The 25,179-nt window shown below is 38.5% G+C and overlaps 2 protein-coding genes across 4 annotated transcripts in view; one reads left to right on the top strand and one right to left on the bottom strand.

Annotated features, from left to right (window-relative positions):
• The window catches only part of dnmbp (dynamin binding protein), a 71,835-nt gene extending 58,242 nt beyond the window's left edge, over positions 1-13,593 (top strand). For both annotated transcript variants that reach the window (XM_023340771.1, XM_023340772.1), the window contains 13 exons: positions 1,729-1,943; positions 2,682-2,778; positions 2,983-3,130; positions 5,103-5,120; positions 6,337-6,536; positions 7,460-7,590; positions 7,662-7,766; positions 7,845-7,973; positions 9,390-9,722; positions 10,277-10,468; positions 10,541-10,739; positions 11,287-11,918; positions 13,105-13,593. In XM_023340771.1, the coding sequence (XP_023196539.1) occupies positions 1,729-1,943; positions 2,682-2,778; positions 2,983-3,130; positions 5,103-5,120; positions 6,337-6,536; positions 7,460-7,590; positions 7,662-7,766; positions 7,845-7,973; positions 9,390-9,722; positions 10,277-10,468; positions 10,541-10,739; positions 11,287-11,918; positions 13,105-13,293 (2,588 nt within the window). In that variant the 3' untranslated portion in view covers positions 13,294-13,593. The remainder of the gene's footprint in view (positions 1-1,728; positions 1,944-2,681; positions 2,779-2,982; positions 3,131-5,102; positions 5,121-6,336; positions 6,537-7,459; positions 7,591-7,661; positions 7,767-7,844; positions 7,974-9,389; positions 9,723-10,276; positions 10,469-10,540; positions 10,740-11,286; positions 11,919-13,104) is intronic.
• A 1,145-nt stretch (positions 13,594-14,738) lies between these two features.
• The window catches only part of nrap (nebulin related anchoring protein), a 37,325-nt gene continuing 26,884 nt past the window's right edge, over positions 14,739-25,179 (bottom strand). For both annotated transcript variants that reach the window (XM_023341254.1, XM_023341255.1), the window contains 14 exons: positions 24,267-24,380; positions 23,992-24,189; positions 22,706-22,810; positions 21,977-22,075; positions 21,777-21,881; positions 21,585-21,692; positions 20,377-20,688; positions 20,183-20,287; positions 19,291-19,389; positions 19,105-19,209; positions 18,905-19,012; positions 17,624-17,935; positions 15,488-15,643; positions 14,739-15,410 (listed from right to left, as the gene is read on the bottom strand). In XM_023341254.1, the coding sequence (XP_023197022.1) occupies positions 15,141-15,410; positions 15,488-15,643; positions 17,624-17,935; positions 18,905-19,012; positions 19,105-19,209; positions 19,291-19,389; positions 20,183-20,287; positions 20,377-20,688; positions 21,585-21,692; positions 21,777-21,881; positions 21,977-22,075; positions 22,706-22,810; positions 23,992-24,189; positions 24,267-24,380 (2,196 nt within the window). In that variant the 3' untranslated portion in view covers positions 14,739-15,140. The remainder of the gene's footprint in view (positions 15,411-15,487; positions 15,644-17,623; positions 17,936-18,904; positions 19,013-19,104; positions 19,210-19,290; positions 19,390-20,182; positions 20,288-20,376; positions 20,689-21,584; positions 21,693-21,776; positions 21,882-21,976; positions 22,076-22,705; positions 22,811-23,991; positions 24,190-24,266; positions 24,381-25,179) is intronic.

Below are 25,179 nucleotides of genomic sequence, written 5' to 3'. Positions count from 1 at the left end.
CTGAAGCATTTTTACTTGTAAACGATTTATTTTAATCATAAACTATTGACATCTAAGTGGTTAAGGGAGTGTTTAATGTTTGAGACAAACAATTTGTCTCAAACTATTCACATTGTTTAATCATGAATGCTTTGTATGTTTAAAAGTATTAGTTATTTAGTTTGGAACAACAAGTATTTAAACATCTGGTAGAAAATAGAGGGAACAATTTCTGCCATATTAGAATAAACAGAAGGTAAGACATATCAAAATCTACATTTTGTATTGAATAAACAACAAATTATAGATAAAAAAAATCAATTGCAGTTACAACAAATAATAAAATAGCTATAAATTAGTTATTTGACCCAAAGCAGATGAATGAAGTTTTAGTGCAAAATACAGAATTACAAAATAAGAGCACACTTGCAGTGGAATATGTTAAAATACTAGAAAGTGTGCATTTCCTGCAAAAATGCAAGTGTGAATGCTGAATGCTTTTGTTGCAAATGCCAAAACGTTTGAAGTCAACTGCTGAAGACTTGCAGAAATACAAGAAATAGGCAGAAGCACCAGAACAAAATATAATCCTGTAAAGTACGTAATGGGATTATTATAACAGAAAAACTGTTGAAAAGGAGTAAAAGCTTTTGAATAATGCAAAAATTCCACCCAAACTGTATTAGAAGTAATATATTCTATGCAATGTTCAAAAAAAAAAAAACTAATGTAAACCCTAAAATATTTAGAATCCGCCGATATCAATCCGATACAGAAAAACAGGTTTAAAAAATAAACCGCAACAAAAAGTGCAATTAGTTATTCTAAATATAATGTAAAATAAATAATAAGGCATAGAATTAGACTGAGTAGATCTGCCCTTATGGATTGGGCATCACGGATACCAGAATATTTTTAAATACTGGTACGGATATTGATTTTGGATCGGTGCGTCTCTGGTTTCTGGAAGTTTCTTCCTTCAAGGATTTTAGTAGGAAGGTTCTTCATGGAGAACAGTGGTTCTATCAGGACTTTAATTTATGACTTTCCTCCTCAAATCACTCAAACACTGAGAACTTGTTGCTTCTTCTTCAAATGTGAGATTGGCAACAAATTTCTTTGGTACGTTGTTGTTTCTGCTGCAGTGATTCAGAGTTTTGGATTTTCTCAGAATGTCTCTCTTTGCAGTTTCTTTTTTATGGCTTTTCTTTTTTCTTTCTTCCTTTTCTTATCTTTCTTTTTACATTTTACTCCCACCAGAATCTGTTTTTATGTTGGGAAAGCAACTCCCTGATCCAGATCTGACCTCATCCAGATGGATTGGACTCAGTTATCAGTATGCATGAGCGGCACATGCTTACTGAAAAACTTTAAAGTTTGCTCTGTTCCTGAGAGCCCGCATGTCTGCGGTCGCTGTCACAGTCCATTGTGCCGCTCACAAAGAACCCGAGTCCACTTCGGTTTTGTCTCTGTTCATGAAAGGCAGCGATGCGTGATCCAGGCCTTCCCCTCAGTCATGGCCTCCCCACAGATGAGCGCTGCTGCCGACCAGCTATCTGGACGGGGCGAGGAGTTTGGGGCGGAACGGGTGGGCGGGTACGGGGTTGTTTGGTTACAAACGAGTGGATACGTGGGCTGGGAAACTATTTCTCCTTTTGTTTCTGCAACAAGCTGATTGTTTTGTTCCGTTTTAATCTCAGATATCAGCCAAGAGGTGAATTTTAAAGAGGTTTATTCTTGACTTTCCAGAGATGACGCTGCTGTCGTCGCAGCCCAAACCCGTGGACTCCGGCCCGGTCTCTGACGAAGCCCCCGCTGCCGGCACGGACCCCGAGGACCCTGGGCAGAGGATGCTGGAGAAGAGGTCAAAGGTCATCGAAGAGCTGCTGCAGACCGAGGAGGACTACGTCAATGACCTGCAAATGTGCATCGATGAGATCATTGTGCCGCTGCAGGAGAGGAAGGTAAAAATCCAACAGCATGGGAAATTTAAAAACTATAATAACGTTACGTATGATGGAGTATTAGGACTACGCTAAGAAAAATGAAAAATACAAAAAAACTTAGTTGAGAATAGTCATAAAATACCATTAGAATAATGTCCATAAATTAAGAAAATAAAGATATAAAATTATGAGAAAATGTCATTAAATTACAAGAATAAAGTAATAAAATTATGAGTGTAAAATTATAAATTTATGAGAATAGAATTACGAGAATAAAGTCATAAAATCACAAGAATAAAGTTCTAAAATTATGAGAACAGCCATAATACTATGAGAATAAAGTTATGAGAATAAAGTGTATACATAATACAAAAATAAAGACGTATTATGAGAATAAAGTCATTAAATTATGAGAATAAAGTCATTAAATTATGAGAATAGTCATAATGCTTCAAGTAAAAAGTTGATGAATCTAAAGTCAAGAAAATCAAGATAATTTGAGAATAAAGTCATATTACGGGAATAATCATAGTACCAGAATAAAGTTGTGCTTTTTTGACTTTATTCTCCTAATTTTATTATTTTTATTTTCTTAGTGTGGCCCTCATGCTCATTCGTAGTTGCATGACCATTTTCTAAAAGTTTAATCTTTCTAATATTTAGATTTTTACTGTAGATATAATGTGCATGTTTTGTTATATTCATCAATGATATAAACCATCCAGTAAATCACCTTACTTGCTATATTCTCACCAGGTGGAAGTGGACTTTGAGGGGCTCTTTGGGAACATCAGCTCTGTGATTGACCTCTCTCAACGGCTTTTAGATAGACTACAGGAATCAGAATCTGTCGGTAAGGGCTACTAAAGTTTGACTTTTCTAAATTCTGATTACAACTCAACACATTTCCTGCTTTTAACCGGCTTCACAAGATTTAGGAGCCATTTGAAAAGTGTTTCTGAGTCCCATTTAAACCACTTTGTACACTTATATTTTTTCTTTTCGTTTAAACGAAGCACATTTTATGACATTTTTGCATCCTGTCTTGTCCTGTCAGGAGTCGTGTTTCTAGATTTCAAAGCTGAGCTGGAGGAAGTGTACAAGCTGTACTGCCAAAACCACGACGATGCCATCTCCCTGCTGGAGAGCTACGAGAAAAAAGAAAACATCCAGGGTCACGTGTTGGAGTGCCTGGAGAGGCTGAGGTGCGTGATGGAGTGGACACAGCGTCTTAGCGTAGATCAAATGTTTTATTTCACCTTTTGCTTTTGCATGGAAATTATGAAAAAACTTGCACTTCATTCGTACTAAAGAAACAAGCAGGAGTGGCCTCCCACACAAACGCCTGGTTTAGTGGCTGCTGTGGGGTTTATAGTCTTGATCCAATCCCAATCATTTGATTTAAATCATCGGCACCAGGAATCATCCACCTTCCTAAACCTCCTTTGAGCATTTCACACTGCTAATTTTTGCAAGAACAGCTTATTTCCATTTGCAAGTCTTATAAAAGTGGTTTTTACAATGAAAGAGAGACTGTATTGGCTGCTGCAGCTACCGATATGCAAAGCATTTACATTTAACCCTTATCGGCAGAAAGGTGTCGCAGACGTTACATCTTTACAAGCCAGCTTTGCCGTGCCGTAACTATGCGACACGTTGCGCTAGCTGAAAAATTCCAACTGTTTCTGAAAGGGGAGACGTTGCGCTTTCCAGTCAATATCTTGTTATTACAAAAACTTCACTCCTGGTGTTGCAGGGAGCATGTTTTTCTTGGGTTTACTCTGACAAAACATTTTTAATAGATGGTAAATTGCGAAAAGAGATGTTGAGTAAGCTATGTCTTTAGAAACAAATGGTAAAGCTTTCCATGTTTTAGGTAACATGATAGTAGCTTCATGAAGTGTTTATTTACCTCACATTGGTGCTGCATATTGCGGATATTTTGCAGAAACTCAAAATGAAACAATATAGTTTCCATGTTAGTGTTCATTCAAACTAACTTTTTTAAACTTTTTTTTTCTTTGAAATGTGTGTTTCCTCAAATATGTGGAGGTAAAGTTCCTTCATTGTTTTAGCTAAACAGCGAAGCTTAATGTCTTTATCACTGAGCATTCGTAGTCTATATGTGGATTATTCTGTGCAGTAAAACCTCATATTTCTATCTGCTCACTAATAAAAGGGTACTACTTTTAATTTGAGGATGACATCTTCCACATCTAACATTTGTCAGCTGAAAAACCAGAAGCAAACATAAAAGATGAATAGTTGGTCAGTTTCTCCATTTAAACCTACTTAGGTTTAATAGCTGTTTTATGCTAACAAGGAATACCCTGAATGTATCAAACTCTACCCGGAGACCGCGTGATAAAACACCTTACTGCTCTGTTTATGTTGATTTTATTAATGCTGAACTACTTTAAGTTCAGAAAATAGATCTTATAGATGAGGAAAAAACATTTAAAGGATTAAAGTCTAATATTTTTCTACTTTTTCTTCTCCTAAGTCCACCTAGAAAACCCAAAGGTTCTGACAGTTTATCGTAGCAGAAGAACAGTCCAGTTCCGGTTAATATTTGGTTCATTTGAAGACGTCAGAGTGCTCAGGCTCAGTCGGAGGGGTTAGTTGTTCTGGTGTCAGTCATTTGGAGCAGCCCAGGAATGCAGCTGGCCTCGTTCCTCCCGTCCGGTTTCACCGTCTGTGACTCAGTTTCTTCAGCAGACTTCTGGTTTTCAGTGATTTATTGTCGCGTTTGAAGACAAACACTCGATCTGCGAACAGGAAAAGCTGCTGGAACAAAGAGGCTACGGCTCCGTAAACAAAAGGAAAATAATGACTGTCGTTCGTATCGTGCTCATCTAGGCCAAAGTTGACGCTTTTACAATCATTTTGTAACTTTTAGTTATCTGCTTCATACGAACAATACTTTTTGAATGTTTTTATAAGATTAGAAAAGGTCATGTTACCCACACCCAATGTTTTTACTGCTTCTTTGGGCTTCTGTCCAACTTTAAATGAGAAATCTGTAACTCCTAATCTCTCAGATTTAGTCTTAATCTCTTGTTTGAGAAATGCTTTTGTCACATTTGTCAACATAAAGACTTGTGAAAATCCAAGCATCATACTTACACTTTAAACACAGTTTTTTATGTTATCTTTCTACTTCTTTCCTTTCTACAGGGCGATATACCGCAAGCAGTAAGTCTACTTAATGAATGTCGGCATGATTTTCAGTCTGGGAGCCATCCTGACTGCTGCTCACTAACCCTCCTTTGAAAATGGCCTCTGTGTTTGTGCTCAAAGTGAAAATGAACCTTTAGAAACAGCTGTGCTGAATGGAGACTTGCTTCTTTGTGTCTGCATGTGTTTCCTGTGGTTCTGTTGGCATTTAATACGTCCCAACTCCTGTTCTCCTGTTTTAAACGGGCAGCATGAGATTGATTCTGGGAAACAATGCCACCTACAGGACTAAAATAGGAACTGTATGTCAGTTATGAAGACATACGTATTTAGAAATTTGTTAAACAAAAAACAAAGTATGTTGATTTAATTGCTACAATGTCGTATTAGGGCCATTGTACATAGGAAAAAAAAGACTTAAATTTCTGCCAAAAAATTCAGACATTTTGTAGAAAAGGCAAGAAAAAATTTTGGACTGAAAATTCCAAGTCTTGTTGGAAAAATCGGAAATTTTGTATTAAATGCAGGCATATTTCTTGGCTCCAAAAATCTAAATATCTGCTAGAAAAATCTCAGAAATTTTGAGATTAATCTCAGAAATGTTTTGGACTGGAAGTTCGAAGTTTGAAAATTCAAATTTCTTTGACTCAGATTCAGAAATTTCCAAGTTCTGAGATTAATCTCAAAATTTCTGAGGTTTTTTTTTTCTAGCAAATTTCAGCTTTTCAAACTCAGAATTTTCTACGTTTTTTTTCCAAAACATTTCTGAAATTAATATCAAAATTTCTAACTTTTCTTCTAGCATATTTTGACTTTTCAAACTCAGAAATGTTCTAGAAAAAAAAACCCACTTGGAAAAGTCTGAGACTAATCTCAACATTTGAGCTTTTGGCAGAAATTTAATCCTCTTTTTCCTTCCTATCTGCAGTGGCCCTAATGCGCCGTCATAAACTCCTTTAGCTTTTTAAGTAAAAACTTGGTCCTGTAGGTTTCATTAAAGCAAATCAGTTTCTTCTGCTTTCCATCAATGCCTCTCAATCAGAGCTTTGGTCATCATCAGAAACATGCCTGTGATGAAGCGCTTATCATTGGATCGTCCATATGATAGCTCCATATATTCCTCCATCACTGATCTCATGATGACTCTGTGTGATCCTTGTGACTTTTGAAACCTTTGAGTTTTACATATTTTATTTGCTTCATAAATAATAAATGTTTTCTGGCTCCTTTGCAGGGGTAAAACTAATTACATCAACCTGGGCTCGTTCTTGATCAAGCCGGTGCAGCGGGTGATGCGTTACCCGCTGCTGCTGTCGGAGCTGCAGGGCGCCACGCCGGAGAATCACCCGGACCGGGACCAGCTGACCCAGGCTGTGCAGGCCATCAAGCAGATCAACGTCAACATCAACGAGTACAAGCGCAGGAAGGATCTGGGTAAACACGATTAACTTCGTTTTATTTGGTCATATTCATTTTATAAAGTAGAAAGAATGTAGTCAGACTTTTGAACTTCAATAATTAGACTTTTGTTCTAGAAAAATATTTTGTAGATCCAACACATAAAAAAGGCCTCGCATGTTTCCACAGTTAGAGGAAAAATGTAAACCGTTCCCTAATTTTTGGGGTTGATTTTTGTCAGCAGCAGCTTTTAAAATGTTTTATGTATTTAATTAAATTTAATGAATAGATGCACCAAAGTTTGCTTTTTTGAATAAAAGTTGCTATTAAATTTACTATGAAATTATTCTAAAAGAAAAAAAGTGTAGTAATACTTTGTATTGTCTGAAAACCTTATTCAAAAATATTAATTCAGTTTTCAGTTCAGTTTATTTATAGAGCACCAAATCACTACAAATGTCATCTCAAGATACTTTATTTAAAAAAAAACGTTACTATCTAGGGCCGCAAATAAACATTCCAGGTGCCACATTAGGCCCTCTGACCACATTTTGGACACACCTGATCTAAACCATTTAGTTTTTGCTTTGTCTGTATATTTAGCTCCGTCCACCTTCCCATTTAACTCTCACCAGCTTCCCAATTCTGCAGAAGAAGAGCATCCCACAGCATAATGCTGCCACTGCCATGTCTTACCATTTGGTTAGTGTGTTCAAAAAAGAAAGCAAGGCTTTGTATCGTCTTCCTTTGACATAACGAATTAATTTGAATTGATCTGGGACAAATAAAACAGATTAAAGTTTGTCTCTGTAGCATGAGAGATTATGACTGTTTTTGTAAGACACCATAGATTATTAAAATTAAAAAACACTTTATTGATCCCAAAGGGAACTTAAATAACTTCATCTGATTTGGCTCCATGACCTTCCGCTCTTAAGTTCCCCCTCTGCTGTCCACAGTGGTGAAGTACAGAAAAGGAGACGAGGAATCCTTCATAGACAAGATCGCCAAGCTGAGCGTTCACTCCATCATTAAGAAGTCGAACCGCGTCAGCAGCCACATCAAGCACCTCACAGGAATCTCTCTTCAGGTTCGTTTCTGGTTCTGCTCTGACTCAAGTGTTCCTAAGGCCTAAATAACGCTTATTTTTTAATTCTCTAGGTTAAAAATGAAGAGTTTGATGATGCAGAGAAGAAGTTCAGGCTGCAGGAGAGGCTCATCAAGTCTTTCATCAGAGACGTTTCCATGTACCTGCAGCACATCAGGGTACGAGGAAAACCCCCATGAGTCTGTTTATGTTTACGTTTTGCCGTGAGTGTGACGTCTGGATAAATTTTCGTGTAGGAATCGGCATCTGTGAATGTCCTGGCTGCCATCAGCTTCATTGACATCTACACAGAGCGCAGCGTTCTGGATCCGGAGCGTTTCCAGAGAGCTCACCGCTGCATCAGCGACAAGCAGTTCACCCAGTTTGTGAGTAACGACCTTTTAGCCTCACCAAGGCTACGTTCACACTGCAGCCTGAAGTGATCCGAATCCCATTTTTAAAATGATTTTTTTTGTGAAATTTTATGTCCAAAATATAAGCGACCTGTATGTGATCTCCAGTGTGAACTGCAAACGACCTGAAAGTGTCCCACATGCGCAGTAGAGGGCGCCGTAACGTCACACATAGAGAGCGTGCTCAGTGTTAAAGTTATCTAAATCTGAAGGCCAAAGTGTAGTTTGGAAAGAAAGTAAGAAGTTATGGAGTACAAGGTGGAATAATGAAATGAGTGGAAGACACCGTATTTCCGGACTATAAGGCGCACTTAAAAGCCTTTAATTTTATCCAAAAAAAACGCAGTGCACCTTGTAATCCAGTGCGGAAAATGCGGTATATAAGATACAAAATACAGTTGATGTTCTAAGATTTAGAGGAATAAATAGGATGGAGAAGATAACTATAAGTAGAATAAGAACTGGTAAGAGTTTTTTGAAAGGCACTCTTTTTAAGATGGGGAAATTTCTTACTGGTTTGCGTAACTGGTGTAATACTAAAGAAACGATGCAACATGGTTTTATTAGCTGTAGGAAATATGTGAATAAAAGATTACTGACTATAGAAATAGGTTTTAATAGGGAATTGAAATTTGAGGATGTGGTTGCTCAGTTAAATAGTAATAAAGGAAAGGAAATGTTTTTTTGTTTTTTTTTTAAATACTGATGTCATTAGGGGAATTTGAAAGATAAATAATAAAATCCAAGAGATGGCAGTAGTGCAAAACTAATGGATGCAAGTTGCAGGAAGAAGATGTTTTGCCAATTGCCATAAATAAGAAGTGCTTAGTTCATCTATTGCGGGAAGGTTCAGGAAGAGGTTATCAGGGATTTTTTGATTTTTATAAAACATTTTTTTTGTCATGTGGTCCAACCTCCTTACCGGTTGGTGGCGGTAATGCTAACGTAACGTATTTTGCCAACCGCCAAAAACAATAACAACAAAACTTAGCGCTCAGTGTTTGCGGAAGTAAACATGGATGCTAACGGTGGAGCATAGCTTATGATGTTAAAGTTGTTATCCGACCGGAGCCAGAACTTTAACAACTTAATCCTCGTTATAGTCCGCCATAGTTGTTGTTTTTCTTCCCGTTTGCGCGTATCAGGACGCAGAATAGTGACGTTTGTCGAGTATCAATGACGTTCAAGTCGGATGAATACGCCTGTATGTTCAGACTCTGGTCACATTTGAAAAGATCGGATATCCAAGTAGCCTTAGTCGCATTAAGGCAACAAAAAAAAAACCCAAAACGGATTTGTGTCACTTCCGGCTGCAGTGTGAACGTAGCCTTCGAGTCAGACTCGTGTTGTTGTTTTTTTGTGACCAAATCCATGTTTCGTCCTGAGCAGAAGGAGCGCGCCGAGGCGCTGGTCATCAAGCCTCTCTCCCAGCTCCTCGTCATGTTCGCCGGGCCGCACAAACTCATCCAGAAACGCTTCGACAAGCTGCTGGACTACGACAACTGCAAGGAGCGCGCGGATCGGCTGAAGGACCGCCGCGTGCGCGACGAGCTGCAGGTGGCACGAAACAACTACGAGGCGCTGAACGCGCAGCTTCTGGACGAGCTGCGGAAGTTCAACGGCGTGGCGGAGGAGCTCTTCAAAGACTGCGTGGGCGCCTTCGCGCAGGCGCAGAAGGACTTCATGAAGCTGACGCTGGGAGAGCTGAGGCCGCTGTTGCAGGTCGGGCACTGGTTCTACTGGTTAGGCTGGTCAATATTACCAAGTATTTTTGTTCGTTTTTAGTGCAAATATTTTAGTACACTTGAAATAAGACAAAACTAATTCACAAGTAACTTTTCAGCTTGTTTTAAGTCAGTAATTCCTTAAAATTGATGAAAAGGTTTCAGTTCCACTGACAGATTATTTCAGTTATGGGGAAATTTCTTGTTAGAAGGACGGACACTATAAAATAGTGTGTCCAAAGGAGACTAGGGGCCATCTGTGGCTCTGGAAATGATTTTTGTTTGGCCCCTGACCTCAAGTCAAGAATGGTAAACATTTGGCCAACAAAATGGAAAACAATTGGTGAGCAAACATTGGTTTTTTTTCTTCTTCTTATAAAACAACAGTTCAAATACATTTTTATGTTCTGGAAGTTTAATGAACTTTAGTTAAATCTTAAAAACTCAGATTTTTCCTCAAAATCATGAAGCAAAAAGTCAGATTTTGATTCCTTAATGCTTCGTTCATTATAAAACTGACTCTGTTATACTTTTTCTTTTTTTCCCCATCAGTTTTCTAATAAAGTCGGCGCAGAGGGAAACCTTATCACGCAGTTTCAGGAGGAGTACCACCGGGTCCTGAAACTGCTGCAGAGCTTCAGCTTCTGCCCGGAGAACCTGCCGCAGCCGGCCGGAACCATGAAGAGGCCATTTGAGAAGAAGACGCTGGAGAAGCAAAGCACCAAGAAACAATCTCAAGGACCTGTGAGTTTACTTGTCTTGTTCTTAATAAATAACGCATAAGTACTGTGACCGCTAACGTTAAATGTTTTCCAGCCCAACTACGCCGTCCAGACGGACGAGCATCGCTCGGCTCTCCTGGCTGGCTACGCTCCTGAGAAACTTTACCAGGCGGAGAGGAACTTCAACGCCGCTCAGGATCTGGACATCTCGATTCAGGAGGGAGACCTGGTTGGTGTGATAAAGCAGCAGGACCCGATGGGCAGCAACAACCGCTGGATGATTGACAACGGAGGTAGATTATTATATAAGCAACTCAAAATGAGGGGAACTTTTATACAAATTTCACATTTTGAATGTTTTTATATTTCCATTAGGATCTCAACTCCTAAAAAAACAACCCAAGTGCTTAAAAAACAACCAGTTTTCGGTCTTTGGGCAATAATTTAATGTTTTAAAAACCTCTTGAATGTTAACTGAGCCGTTACTTAGCAACTCAAACGGAACCCAGCCTGTAACCTGGCAACCCAAACGGAACCCAGCCCGTAACCTAGCAACGCGAGCTGAGTTCCAGCCGTTTAGTCTGCTAGTTTTACTTGCTTTTTTATTTTATTGTTTTATTTTATACACTTCACAATGGCTGCTGGAAAAGACAAGTGTTTTATTGTTGACTTAACATTCAGAAACCATTTGCTGCCTTCTGGTTGGTTCTTCTGCTTTTTCATTTTGGGCCACATCCAGATCATAAATGTCCTGTTGCTGAAATGTTATTATATGGATACCTGTCCTAAGCTGTTCACCTTTAAGCTCATTCCGTTTTTATTTTTATTTTTGTTTCGCAGTCACCCAGGGTTTCGTCTACAGCTCCTTCCTCAAACCGTACAACCCGCGCCGAAGCCACTCGGACGTTTCCATTGAGAGTCAGTCGTCCAACGAGTCCGGCTACGGCGGCTCCTCCCCCGTTTTCTCCCGCCAGAACAGCAACAGCACTTTAACCTTCAACCAAGACGGCGCCACCGTCAGCTACTCCGCGGCGCCACAGAGCCACCCGTCGCCGCAGCCGTCGCTGGACTCCGCCTCGTCCCGCCGCGGCCAGGCGACCTCCAACCCCGACGCCGTCACCCAGAGCTCCTCGTCCCGAAGTCAATCGAGCCGCAGAGACTACGCCGACCAATCGCACAGGAGCGGCGGCACTCACAGAGACTCGGAGCCGGCGCACCGGCACTCGGGCTCACAGAGAGACTCATACGAGAGCAGGAACAGAGACACGTCGGATTACTCGGAGACGGACTCGTCGTCCTCTCAGATGAACAGCAGCAGGTCCAAACGACACGGACACGCAGACAGGAGCTACAGCTCACATCAGTGGAGGGACGGGGACGGAACCAGGAAGTCCGCTTACAGCCTGGACGAGTACGCCGAGCCGGAACCAGAACCAGAACCAGAACCAGAAAGTGAACTTGACGGTCATCAGGTACTGGAATTTATCTGGATTTCTCTCCATATTATGAGTTTTGTAAAATTACTCACATCTCTTCTTCAGTTGTTTGGTAAAACTTTCAACATATTTTAATACAAAGTATGAATTTGAATTTATTTTATTTATTACCAAATCTGAAAAGCTTGTCTCACATTTTGTTTTCAAACCCTTTAGTTTCAGGCAGCTTTACATGTCTGAACATTTTCACAGATTCCTCTAAAACTGAAGCTGGGTGACATATGGCTTAAAAATACAAAATATACGGAAATTATAAATGACAGAAAATATTTTTAAAAAGTGGCTTTTATTTCAATCATCCCATCTGTGAGTCCAATGAGGAGCATTAAGACTAAACTATAAGACTTTTTGTTTAATTACAAAAATATAGTCATATTAGTAGGATAAAAATGATTTTACAAAAAAAATGAGGAAAAGCTTGTTTTTTTTGGAGTCCTCATAAATTTACTACTTTATTCCCCAAATATTATGACTTTATTCTTTTTTTTTGTTATTCTTCTATTACTGCCACTGTGTTCTTGTTAAAATGACTTTATTTATAAAAATGAAAAAAACGTAGCCTGACGCGTATCTTTTGTCGTAAGTTGACCTGAACTCAAAGTCCAAATAAACAGAAACTGTAAAAGAACAGTTGTGAAACAAGATGGCCGCCCTGTGTGCTCTGACATCACGCTGAACTACGGAAACCCAAAAGGTTCATTTGTGTAAAAAATTTAATTATATTAAGTTTTCCAAAATGTAAATCTTTGCTAATCGTTTGTTAATCGATTTGTCGCCCAGCCATCATCTGGAACAGCTTAGACTCAGACTGGATGGAGAGGTTCTGTGTCTGCAAATCTCACCTGATTCTTTAAATCTTAACTTTGACTAGGCCATTATAATACATGAAAGGTCTCCAACTCCTTTCCTTTACAGTTAGTATTTCAGATTTGTTATTCATCTCTGATGTTTTCAGATAAAATTAATATCTCATAAATGCTACTTTAGTACAGTCAATTTCATAAAATCCTAATTTAAAAAATTTTAAATTTATGTTTGTAATGTGACAAAAACTATTTAAAAAATACTTTAGGAAGAAATTACTCCTCAGGAATTTCTAACGTTAATAAATCTGCCGATAGTTGATGTAAAATGACCTTTTTTTTTCTTTTTGTTTTTTCAGATTTACTACGCGCTGTACTCCTTCAACGCCCGCTGCGCTAACGAGATGAGCATCTCCGCTAACGAGCGGCTGCGCATCCTGGAGTTCCAGGACCTGAACGGAAACGGCGAATGGTGGCTGGGGGAAGCCGACGGAGGAAGACGAGGATACGTGCCTTCCAACTACATCCGCAAGTCCGAGTACACATGAACGCCATCTTCCCTCGCCAAGGACACTTCGACCTTGAGAACTTCCCGGACGAAAACGGAACAAAACGAGCATTTTGCTGTAATTTATTCTGAGACTGTTTTCATGGGGTTTGATGTGGAGGACTAGTGCTGCAAACTCACACTCCTGACATTTTTATTCACCTGTATTTATATACTTTTTTTTTTAAAGATGTTTTTTTACGAACTAGAAGGTACACTTTGTCCTGCAAAAACACAAAATTTTACCAAGTAATTTTGGTTTAGATTCTAGCTCAAATATCTTAGTTCACTTGAAATAAGAGAAACTAACTAAGCAAGATATAGAGGCTTGTTTTTAAAGTAAATAATTCCTTAATATTAATGAAAATGTATTTGTTCCATTGGCAGATAAATAAAATTCTGTGAAAAATGTTTTATGAGTGAAATAATCTGCCAATGGAACTAGTAAGGAATTATTTACATAAAACAAGCCTTTATATCTTCCTAAAAAGCTTGTTTTTTCTTATTTCAAGATATTTGCAGTAGAAACTAACCAAGAATACTTGGTAAGATTTAGTTTTTTTCCAGTGTGACCTTCGGTTTCCAGATAAAAGCTTCTGAATTTCCACATTCTCTGACGCCGAGGACAGTCGATGTTGACGTAAAACATCGAAGGACTGAAATGGGAACGTTTTGGGTTATTTTGGCGCCTCTGTTACAGTGCAGAAACATAAAATGATGACCTTTTTTTGACCTCATGTTTGGGGTTTCTGCAGAACAATCAACAGCTTGGAGTTTTGTGTGGCGTTAAAAAAAACCCTGTAAAACTGAAGAGTTTGCAAACTGTGGTTTTGAACTCAGCTGCATCTTCCTGTAAGGAATGTCGCGGTCTGATTAACGTGTATATTTTGGGCCAAATAAAGCTGTATATAGAGACTTATGGTTTGGTGCCCAAAGTAAAATGTTTGAGTAAAATACTGCTCAGATGAACAAGCTTGTGTCTTGACTTAAACTAACATTGTTGGGTAGATATTGGGAAAATTGATTTTTGTTGAACCCAAACATCACAAATAACCAGATCTGGTTATTATTCAGTGATTTTTATTAAATTTTATCTAATAAAATTAGATTCTGTGTTCAATACCCAGAGTTCATGCACACTTTGGAAAAGTATTAAATTTGATTTCAGTGCACTGCAAAAACACAAATCTTGCAAAGTATTTCCTGTCCTTGTCCCCCTCCACTCTTCCATTTTTGTCCTTTTTTTAGCCAATTTCTCTTCCAACTTGTCTAAAATTTTCTTGTCCTTGATTTCTTCTTCTTTCCATTTGTCCCTTTTCCCATCTGTCATTCCCTGCTTTCTAGTTACTTATTTGAGGTGGTGCATAAATGCATTTGCTGGATTGCTAAATTAATTTGTGTTGGTTGTTTAAATCTGCACCGAGTTAAAAAGAAAACGTTGCTCCGTTTGCGATGAAAAACCTTTATTGCGGTCATCAATAAAAGCAAGCGTTTACTCTCAGCCCAGCTTTGAGTTACAGAAAACATCGTTACAAACTCACAAAGCTGAACCTGCCAGACAGAAATGTGACATTTATTTCAGGTTTGTTCTTCTCTTACATGATCAAACTTAAGCTTCTATCAAGGTTTTTGTGCAGCATTTGTTGCTCACTAAACATACAATATTATTTCTTTTCCATCTTAACTAAAACACAAACTTTAACTCCACATCCTTAACTCTAAATGCCTTCTGTTCAACACATACTTTAACCCTTTAGCAAACATAAAAACAGCCCTGCTTCAACATACTTAATCTTCTTTTTAAAAATAATCCCACATTATTAATCTTATAAACACTTAAAATAAAATCTATGCATTTTCTAGAGCTTTACTGGAGACGTTTGTTTTCACCGTGCTCTGGATGGCAGCTGCTGAGGAAGACGAGGAGGATTTCTTCTCCATGGATCTGAATGAAGTCGTGACGGTGGAAGACTTTTTCTGGACCGTCTTCTTCCTCTTGACGTGAAGGACCTCCATGGCGTCCATGTTGATGCCTTTCTGGATCTCCTCGCTCGTCTCCAGCTGCTCTGCGGTCTCTTGCTGTTGCTGCTGTTGCTCCACCTGCTGCTGGTGGTGCAACTGAAAGGTGGAAACGGAGAGAAGGTTAAATGAAGCATTTATTGTCTTTTGCTTTTATCTTTAGCAGCGTTTCTCACCATCATCATATGCTGGTACTTTGCAATCGCCTCATCAGTGGTAACCCCCTCAGCTAGGCCCAGTTCTGCAGCCCGGCGGGCGAGCTCGGCCTTATGGGAGCCAGGAGGGGTCCAACCTACTCCTCTGATCCAATTCAGGTCAGACTTGTAATTCACCTGGTGAAAAACAAAATGAAAAAAACATAATCTTTAATAGACACCTACCAATGTCTGTATATAATGGAAATTATTTACACCCCTTCAAACTTTTCACTCTGTTTCATTGCAACCATTTGCTAAAATCAAAAAAGTTTAAATTATTTCTTATGAATGTACATTAAGCATCCCAGCTGGACAGAAAAAAATAGAAATGTAGAATTTTTACAAATTTACTGGAAAAGAAAAACTGGAATATCACACGGTCAATTTGAAGAAAGTACCTTGTAAGTCATGAAAATAATCCAGTATGTTTAGGAAAGTACTCAGGCAGTTTCAGGAAAGTACCCAGTAAGTTTCAGGAAAGTACCCAGTAAGTTTCAGGAAAGTACCCAGTAAGCTTCAGGAAAGTACCCAGTAAGTTTCAGGAAAGTACCCAGTAAGCTTCAGGAAAGTACCCAGTAAGCTTCAGGAAAGTACCCAGTAAGTTTCAGGAAAGTACCCAGTAAGCTTCAGGAAAGTACCCAGTAAGTTTCAGGAAAGTACCCAGTAAGCTTCAGGAAAGTACCCAGTAAGCTTCAGGAAAGTACCCAGTAAGTTTCAGGAAAGTACCCAGTAAGCTTCAGGAAAGTACCCAGTAAGTTTCAGGAAAGTACCCAGTAAGCTTCAGGAAAGTACCCAGTAAGCTTCAGGAAAGTACCCAGTAAGTTTCAGGAAAGTACCCAGTAAGCTTCAGGAAAGTCCCCAGTAAGTTTCAGGAAAGTACCCAGTAAGCTTCAGGAAAGTATCCAGTAAGCTTCAGGAAAGTCCCCAGTAAGTTTCAGGAAAGTCCCCAGTAGGTTTCAGGAAAGTACCCAGTAAGCTTCAGGAAAGTCCCCAGTAAGCTTCAGGAAAGTATCCAGTAAGCTTCAGGAAAGTCCCCAGTAAGCTTCAGGAAAGTATCCAGTAAGCTTCAGGAAAGTCCCCAGTAAGTTTCAGGAAAGTACCCAGTAAGCTTCAGGAAAGTATCCAGTAAGCTTCAGGAAAGTATCCAGTAAGTTTCAGGAAAGTACCCAGTAAGCTTCAGGAAAGTCCCCAGTAAGTTTCAGGAAAGTACCCAGTAAGCTTCAGGAAAGTACCCAGTAAGTTTCAGGAAAGTACCCAGTAAGCTTCAGGAAAGTACCCAGTAAGCTTCAGGAAAGTACCCAGTAAGTTTCAGGAAAGTACCCAGTAAGCTTCAGGAAAGTACCCAGTAAGTTTCAGGAAAGTACCCAGTAAGCTTCAGGAAAGTACCCAGTAAGCTTCAGGAAAGTACCCAGTAAGTTTCAGGAAAGTACCCAGTAAGCTTCAGGAAAGTCCCCAGTAAGTTTCAGGAAAGTACCCAGTAAGCTTCAGGAAAGTATCCAGTAAGCTTCAGGAAAGTCCCCAGTAAGTTTCAGGAAAGTCCCCAGTAAGTTTCAGGAAAGTACCCAGTAAGCTTCAGGAAAGTCCCCAGTAAGCTTCAGGAAAGTATCCAGTAAGCTTCAGGAAAGTCCCCAGTAAGCTTCAGGAAAGTATCCAGTAAGCTTCAGGAAAGTCCCCAGTAAGTTTCAGGAAAGTACCCAGTAAGCTTCAGGAAAGTATCCAGTAAGCTTCAGGAAAGTATCCAGTAAGTTTCAGGAAAGTACCCAGTAAGCTTCAGGAAAGTCCCCAGTAAGTTTCAGGAAAGTACCCAGTAAGCTTCAGGAAAGTATCCAGTAAGCTTCAGGAAAGTATCCAGTAAGCTTCAGGAAAGTACCCAGTAGGTTTCAGGAAAGTACCCAGTAAGCTTCAGGAAAGTACCCAGTAAGCTTCAGGAAAGTACCCAGTAAGCTTCAGGAAAGTACCCAGTAAGTTTCAGGAAAGTACCCAGTAAGCTTCAGGAAAGTACCCAGTAAGTTTCAGGAAAGTACCCAGTACCAAGGTTCGATCCAGAGCAGTCTTTGTTATGAAACTTTTAGATCCAGTTTCAAACTGAGTAGTTTTAAAACTGAGGCGTCTTACATCGCTCTGCAGCTTGTAGGCCTGCTTGGCGTGCTTGACGGTGAGCTGCTCGGGGTCGCAGGTGTAGTCGTGGAGTTTGCGGCGGTAGGTGACGTCGCTGGCCTGGGCCTGACTCTTCTTAGCCAGCAGGAACTCGGGCTGGTCCACCCGGATGTTGTAGCGGGCGCGCTCCTCCTTGGACTGACGCTTGTACTCCAGGTTGCTCTGAAGCTTGCTGGCAGCCAGGGAGTGGACCATCTTTGGGTCGTCCTCCACGCAGCGCAGCCCCACCTGCTGGCCCTTCTGCTTCAGGTGGGACTCCTTGTAATGGAACTGTGAGCAAAAGTTAATTAAATTTAAATTAGACATCAAGATATTCTACTGTATAACAAGGAACGCACAAGTAATTTTTGATCAGATGACTCTACATTTAGTAGACACACTGCATGAAAAACTGCCTGCTGACGATGACTACCACTGGTTTTAGCTACCACGAGTTTATGTTTTTTATCAACATAATGCACTAAATCTTATATGTATGTGTGATACATAAAAGAAAAACAGACGCAGTGCATTGCTACTAACTGTGAACACTACAACTACTAGATAACAAGGTCAGTAAAAGGTTTTAATTTAAAAAAATAGTGAGAGCGAGGGAAGTAGGTCAGCTATGCTAGCTTGACTTTGACAACCTTAACATGTAGATGTGCTGTGGAATTTGGTGTGTTTCAAATCAGTTAAAATTTTTTTAAAAAGGCGACCTACACACCAACTCTCTAACAGATCGTCAGCAGGGCAGGTGTGTACATTAGCTAATCAACCACAGCTGTGTTAGCTTAGCTAATAGCAGCGGTAGCTAATCTGCCACGGTGATCACTTATTAATAATCGCAAAAATAAATCAATAATCAATTATAAAAACATAAAACTGTATCGGACTGAGTGTTCTGTTCTTTGTTTAGAAAATGTTTGAGTATTAAATCCTGAAACATACAGTGGCGTTGTTGTCAGTTGCTATGGCAACGGGTCTTTTTGTAGCGCAGCCGACACAAATAGCAAGGAAATGGTTCTTTTGAGTTGTTTTCGGAGTTATCTTTCGCTTTACTGTGGCACACAGCGCTAAATTAATAATAACAACCCCAGGTTCCATTTAGTTAAGGGAGTCGTTCTACTGTAATAGTGCGACTTTGGATGGCAAGTAAAAAGAATCGTCCTTTTTCCCTCGGGCGTTGTGCGCATGAGGGAAATTTCCAGATGTAAATAATTACATGCAACGTGTCCATAACTTCCGGACCAAACCTACATCGCTGGCGATGTCTCTGGAGGCCTTGGCTGTTTGGAAGGGGATCGCATCCAGCCTCAGGTCATAGCCTGATGTCTTCACCTGCTCTCCAGAGGCCTTGTAAACTTTCTTTACGGTGGAAAAAAGAAGAAGAAGAATCTTATAATAGGATGATAAAGGGGAATTATCTGCATATATTTACTTCACTAAGAGTGTCTTACATCGCTAATCTGCTGAGCATTGATCTTCGCTCTGATGAAGTCGGGATCGTCTGGGTGTAAAGTGTATTTATGCATCTCGTCGTTCTTTCCAGACTTGTACAGTCTCTGCAATACACAATGAGAGACATAAGCAGCTAAAGGAACCATTAAAATATATATTTAATGCGTGAATTTTCTTCTTTCTACCTCGCTGCACTGCTGGTAGCTGGTCTTAGCGTGGACGATGTCAGGAGAGTCGGCCACTGATGTAAACTTGATTCTGTCCGGCAGCTGGCGATATTTCTTCTGCAGGAGGAAAAATAAAATCACATCACAAGGTTTTATTTCGTTTGATTTGTTATTTTTCTTTCCTCCTCCATCTTAGTGATTTGAATAATGTTTGATTTTTGACCTCCCTTTTTTTTGTTGCTTTATTGTGAAACGTTTTTAGTGGAAATTGCTACATAAATAAGTGAAGTTTAATTGTACAGCGAATTTCAGATCAAATTATGAAACGAGCAATAAAAATTTGATTTTGTCAAAATAGTCAAGCAAATACACATCAAATATATTGATCAATGTTCAAGTTATTATTAATCAAATGCAGTTTTAAACAGGTTTGATTTATAGGAACTCATCAGTGTTTTGGCTGTTTTGCAGTTTTCTGGAAGTTTGTTCTCAGAAACTGAAAGCTGCTTCTTTTGGTTCTGTTTATTTTTATAAATAAACTAAATATTATGTGACTGAAGCAAGAATATACAAACAATTAAATGTTTCCTTAAGTATTTAAAATGATTTTATTATGACTTTACATGAAAATATTGGTGAAAATCTCAATTGAAACACAATACAAATGAGTATAATTATTATTTTCTACTCTTCATAGTATTAAAATCCAGACTTAAGATGCGTCTATTATTCGACTTTATATAAATTTCTTTTTGTTTTAAGTTACTTTTATTGCATTATTTAGCTTCGTTGTTTGTTCTGTGTGTACATTTTGTTTTTAATTGCTTGTCTTACAAGCTAGAAATAAACTAAAATTAATTATTATTAGAGTGAGATTATTTTCTAGTATATGTTTTTTCCAAATACTCACGTCACTTATGAGTTCTCCTGCCTTCTTAGCCGCCTCCAGCTGCGGCGTTCCCACTCCGTCCCAGGCCACTCCTTTCATAAAACTCAGGTCGGATTTGTATTGTTTCTATGCATGAAACAGTAAAACACACGTAAATCAAGTCGTGTGTCAGTGTTGCATCATCTTCCTTTAGTTCCCTAGTCTTTATTCCTCACCTCACTCTGCAGGTTGTAAGCCTTTTTGGCCCATTTCACCTTCATGTCATCAGGAAGCACCGTGTATTCGTGCAGCTTTGTCCTGTAGTCCTGATCGCTGGCCAGCGCCTGCGCGTTTTTAGCCGCCACCAGGTGGATCATATCCGGGGTCAGGTGGTACCGGCCGCTGGCGGACAGCGCATCCCGGCGGTACTCCTGGTCGCTGGCCAGCCGGCCGGCCTGCAGGCAGTGCAGCAGGTGGGGGTCCTCTGTGACGCTCCTGACTCCGATGTGTTTCCCCTTCTCCAGCAGGTGGTTGTGCTTATATTGGTACTGCAGAGACACGACTTAGGTTGATTTCCTGGGCCTGCTTCATTAACGGGTTAGCTCAAGCGATTACTCTAAAAAGTTTAATGTGTTTCTGTTACATAATGCAGAAACACATTAAACATCACCTATTTTGACCTGTACTGCATTCCGACAGTCCAAAGTTGCAAACGTGACTGAAAAAGATGAGCGACGAGTCAGGCTGTTTTACAGCGACATATTAGAGCCATTACAAAAAGCAACACAAAAAAAAAAAATCAAGTTAATTTCTGCCAAAAAACGGACACTTTGAAAATAATTTCTGAATATTTCTAGAAAAAACAAGGACATTTCTGAGCTCCAAAATTTGAAAATTTAGGAGAAAATAATTCTAACAAAAAAAAACTTAAGTTCTGAGATTGAAAAGTCAAACATTTCCTAGAAAAATACTCGAAAGTTTCTGAGACTATTCTCTAAATTCAGAAATTTCTAAGAAAAAACAAGGAAATTCCTGAGCTCCAAGTCAAAACTTTGCAAGAAGATTTTTAAAAAACTTTTAGATTACCAGACATTTTCTGGAGAATAACTTGGAAATTTTCTGAGTTTATAGAGTTGAAAATTTTTGACTTTTGAAACTCAAATTTCCAAATGAATTACAAATTTCCGAAACTTATCTTAAAATTTGTGAGTTTTTTCTAGCAAATTTTTCACTTTTCAAACTCATAAATTTTCCTTGTTTACTCTAGAAAATTTCTGAGTTTTTTGGTAAACATTTACTCTTCCTTTCTTTTTCTGGTTATAATAACCATAATTTGCTGTTGTAAATCACAGAGCTACAGTGTGATTAATCTAGTTGATATTTTTTAATCGATGTGCAGCCCTAGTTTAATCTGCAGTTGAGTCAATCCTCCCGTTCTGCTTACGTCGCTGGCGAAGCCTGTGGAGTTCTTGGCGGCCTGGAAGGGGATGTCCTGCATGGTGAGCTTGTAGCCTTGAGCTCGCAGCGTATGCCAGGACTCTCTGTACTTTACCTGCAGCAAATTTAGCGCACAGAAAATAAATAAAACAATCTTTGATAGTAATTTTATTTCGTTGAGCAGCTTAAATTGTCGTACCTCACTGAAGTTGGAGGCGTTTATCTTTGCTTGTGTAATTTCAGGTCGCTCAGTTGTAATAGTGTAGCTGTGCTGGTCGTTTATGCCCTTTTCTTTGTACAGACGCTGAGAAAAAAATAAATATATATATATATTATGTTGCATGTTATAAAATCTACAGAAGACATAGTAAAAGTGTATCATTAGAGTTCCTGACTCACTTCATTTGCGATTTGTCCGCTGAGTTTAGCGTGGATGATATCTGGGGAGTCGGCAACTGAAGTGTGCCTGAATTTGTACGGCTGCTGTCGGTACTTTTTCTGTGACAGAAAGCAGACATTTTATTGCCTCTCTGAGCAAATCATTTAAATTCTTCCCAAATCAATGGATGTAAATATTAAATATTTAAAAATCTGTAGGCTTTCTTGTGGACACGGCTGGGAAAAATGATTTTTCTGGGAAAACACGAAATGCAGTTTTTGAAAGAAAATGGATTTTTGCTAAAATGATTTAGTGTATTAATGGTGATGATTAGCATCTCAAATAATCTTTGAAAAGGAGGCTTCCAGGGCGTGCCGTGGTGGCGTAGCGGTTGGCGCGACCCGTATTTGGAGGCATTGAGTCCTCGTCGCGGCCGTCGCGGGTTCGACTCCCGGACCCAACGACATTTGCCGCATGTCTTCCCCCCTCTCCTTCCCCGTTTCCTGTCAGCCTACTATCATATAAGGGACACTAGAGCCCACAAAAGACCCCCTGGAGGGGTAAAAAAAAGAAAAGGAGGCTTCCTGGATGCAGAGCAGGAGCAAATTAGAGGGAGAAATTTGATATTTAATTCTGTTTGACAATATGAAAAATAAAAGATAAAAAAGAGGAGATATAGATAGTTTTCCACAGCACTGTGATAAAAGTGATAAGAAGAAAACAGATAAAAATCAAAGAAGACATCTTACATCACTGATGAGGTCTGTGGCTCTCTTGGACTCCTCAATCTGCAGAGCTCCGGTAGCGATCCAGGCGGCGCCTCGCAGGTAGTTCAGGTCAGAGCGATACATTCTCTGTGGACAGACAGGACTTTTCTTTAATTTTACACACACAAGGGAAACGTTTGCATGTCTATTTCAACATTTTGATGTCTTACAGGATGACTGAGAAACACGAAAGAATACAGGTCCAGTCAGAAGTTTACATACCCTTATCAGGAGTCTTGATGTTATATTTATCTTTGACCTATTCTTTCTCTATGGTGAAATGATTGTACAACATAAAAATTTAATTAATGGAACATATTCTTGTTTTTTGAGTACATCTGACTCAAAATTTTGGATTGATTTAAATTTTTTTAACTATCACTGGAATAATAATGGAATAATAATAAATGGAGATTAATATCAGAAATTATTAAGGAAAAAAACATGGACATTTCTGAGTTTGAAAAGTCAAACATTTGCTAGAAAATTGTTTCCAAAAGTTTAAAAACCTCTGACTTTGGAATATTTCCAATTTTTTTCTAGAATTTTTTCTAGAATCTCACAATTTTAGAGTTTTTTCCCTAGCATTTATTATTATTTTTCAAACTCTGAAATTCCAAAGTTTTTTTCTTAAAAAATTCTGATATTAATCTCAAGATTTAAGAGTTTCTTCTAGCATTTCTGACTTTTCAAACTCAGAAATTGCCATGATTTTAAATTTATATTAATCTCAAAATTTCAGATTTTTTCAAGCAAATTTTAAACTTTTCAAATTTCCATGTTTTTCTTAGAAAATTTCAGTTTGATTTCAAACTTTTAGAGTTTTTTCTTGCAATTTTTGACTTTTCAAACTCTCAAATTTCCATTCTTTCTTGAAAATTTCTGAAATTAATAAAAAAAAATTCTAATTTTTTTCTTGCAATTCTTTTGACTTTTCAAAGTCAGAGATTTCCAAGTTTTTATCTTGAAAATTTATGATCTAAATAATAATCTATAACTAATAATAACTAATAATCTAAAACTGTCAGATTTTTTAGGCAGAAATGCACTGCTCCTTTTTTCTATCTCGAATGGCCCTGATACACTGCTGTAGAGAAACTATGAGCAGCTGAGTTTTTTTAGGTAGTTGCTGTTACTTATCAGTGTAATTCTTGCCTCAACCAATTTAAACCATTTCTGATAAAGATGACTGGTCCAGTAGCTTTGAGTAAAGTTTGTTGTTGGTGCTGAAGCTGTGTAGATAGAGGAGTTTCTGAAGTTCATCTGACCTCACTCTGCAGTTCGTACGCTCTCTTGGCAGCCTGCACCTTCATGTCATCGGGCAGCGATGTGTAGTGATGCAGAGACAGCCGGTAGTCGTGATCGCTGACCAAAGACTGCGCCTTTTTAGCGTGAGCAACCTCAACCATATCCATAGGCAGGTGGAATTTTGAGAGCTGATTTGCTGACTCCTTCTTATACTTAATCTAAATTCAAAACAGAATTCATAAATGTAATTTCTAATTGCTTATTTCTAGATAAACATCAGGGCATAAGCACTCACATCACTCTGTAGCTTGCTGGCGTGAACCGAATGCGCAATGTTCAAGTCGTCCTGCAGCCCCTTCAGTCCAATCATCTTCCCTTTGCTCTTCTCAAATTCTTCTCTGTATTTTACCTGAAATCAACCAGTTTATGTGTCACACAAATTATTTCCACAGTAAAACTTTCTGTGTGTGATTGAACTTAATTGAAGTTAACATATTCTTGTTTTTGAGTACATCTAACTCAAACTTTTCTATTGATCTGAAATTTATGACTATTGATTAAATGAAATAAGCAATAATGATGGAATAATAATAATTGGAGATTAATCTCAGAAACTTTTAAGAAAAAACACGAACATTTCTGAGTTTCAAAGTCAAACATTTGCTGTAATTTTTTTCTAAAGGTTAAAAAAAACCTTGGACTTTTGAAAAATTTCAAACTTTTCTAGACATTTTTAGGTTAATATAAAACATTTTTAGGTTTTTTTTCTAGTAAGTTTTCCCACTTTTCCCATTTTGAAGTTCCCAGGTTATTTCTTGAAATTTTCAGAGATTGATTTCAAACTTTTAGGGTGTTTCTAGCTATTTTTTGACTTTTCAAACTCAGAAATTTCAACATTTCTTCTTGAAGGTTTCTTAGATTAATCTCAAAATTTCAGATTTTTTTCAAGTAAATGTTTAACTTTTCAAATTCAGACATTTCCATGCTTTCCTTAGAAAATTTCAGAAATTGATAAAAAAAAAAAAAATTTTCTGGCAACTTTTTTGACTTTTCAAACTCAGAAATTTCCAAATTTTTCCTTGAGAATTTCTGACATTGATCTCAAACTTTTTTTGTTTTTCAAGCAAATTTTCAACTTTTCAAACTTGGAAACTTTTAGGTTCTTTTCTTGAAAATGTTTTGATTTCAAAATTTTAGAGTTTTTTCTA

This window comes from Xiphophorus maculatus, chromosome 10 (assembly GCF_002775205.1).
Source record: "Xiphophorus maculatus strain JP 163 A chromosome 10, X_maculatus-5.0-male, whole genome shotgun sequence".
Classification (NCBI taxonomy): domain Eukaryota; kingdom Metazoa; phylum Chordata; class Actinopteri; order Cyprinodontiformes; family Poeciliidae; genus Xiphophorus; species Xiphophorus maculatus.
The sequence above is the reverse complement of the archived record's forward strand: the minus strand, read 5'-3'. Positions and strand labels throughout refer to the sequence as shown.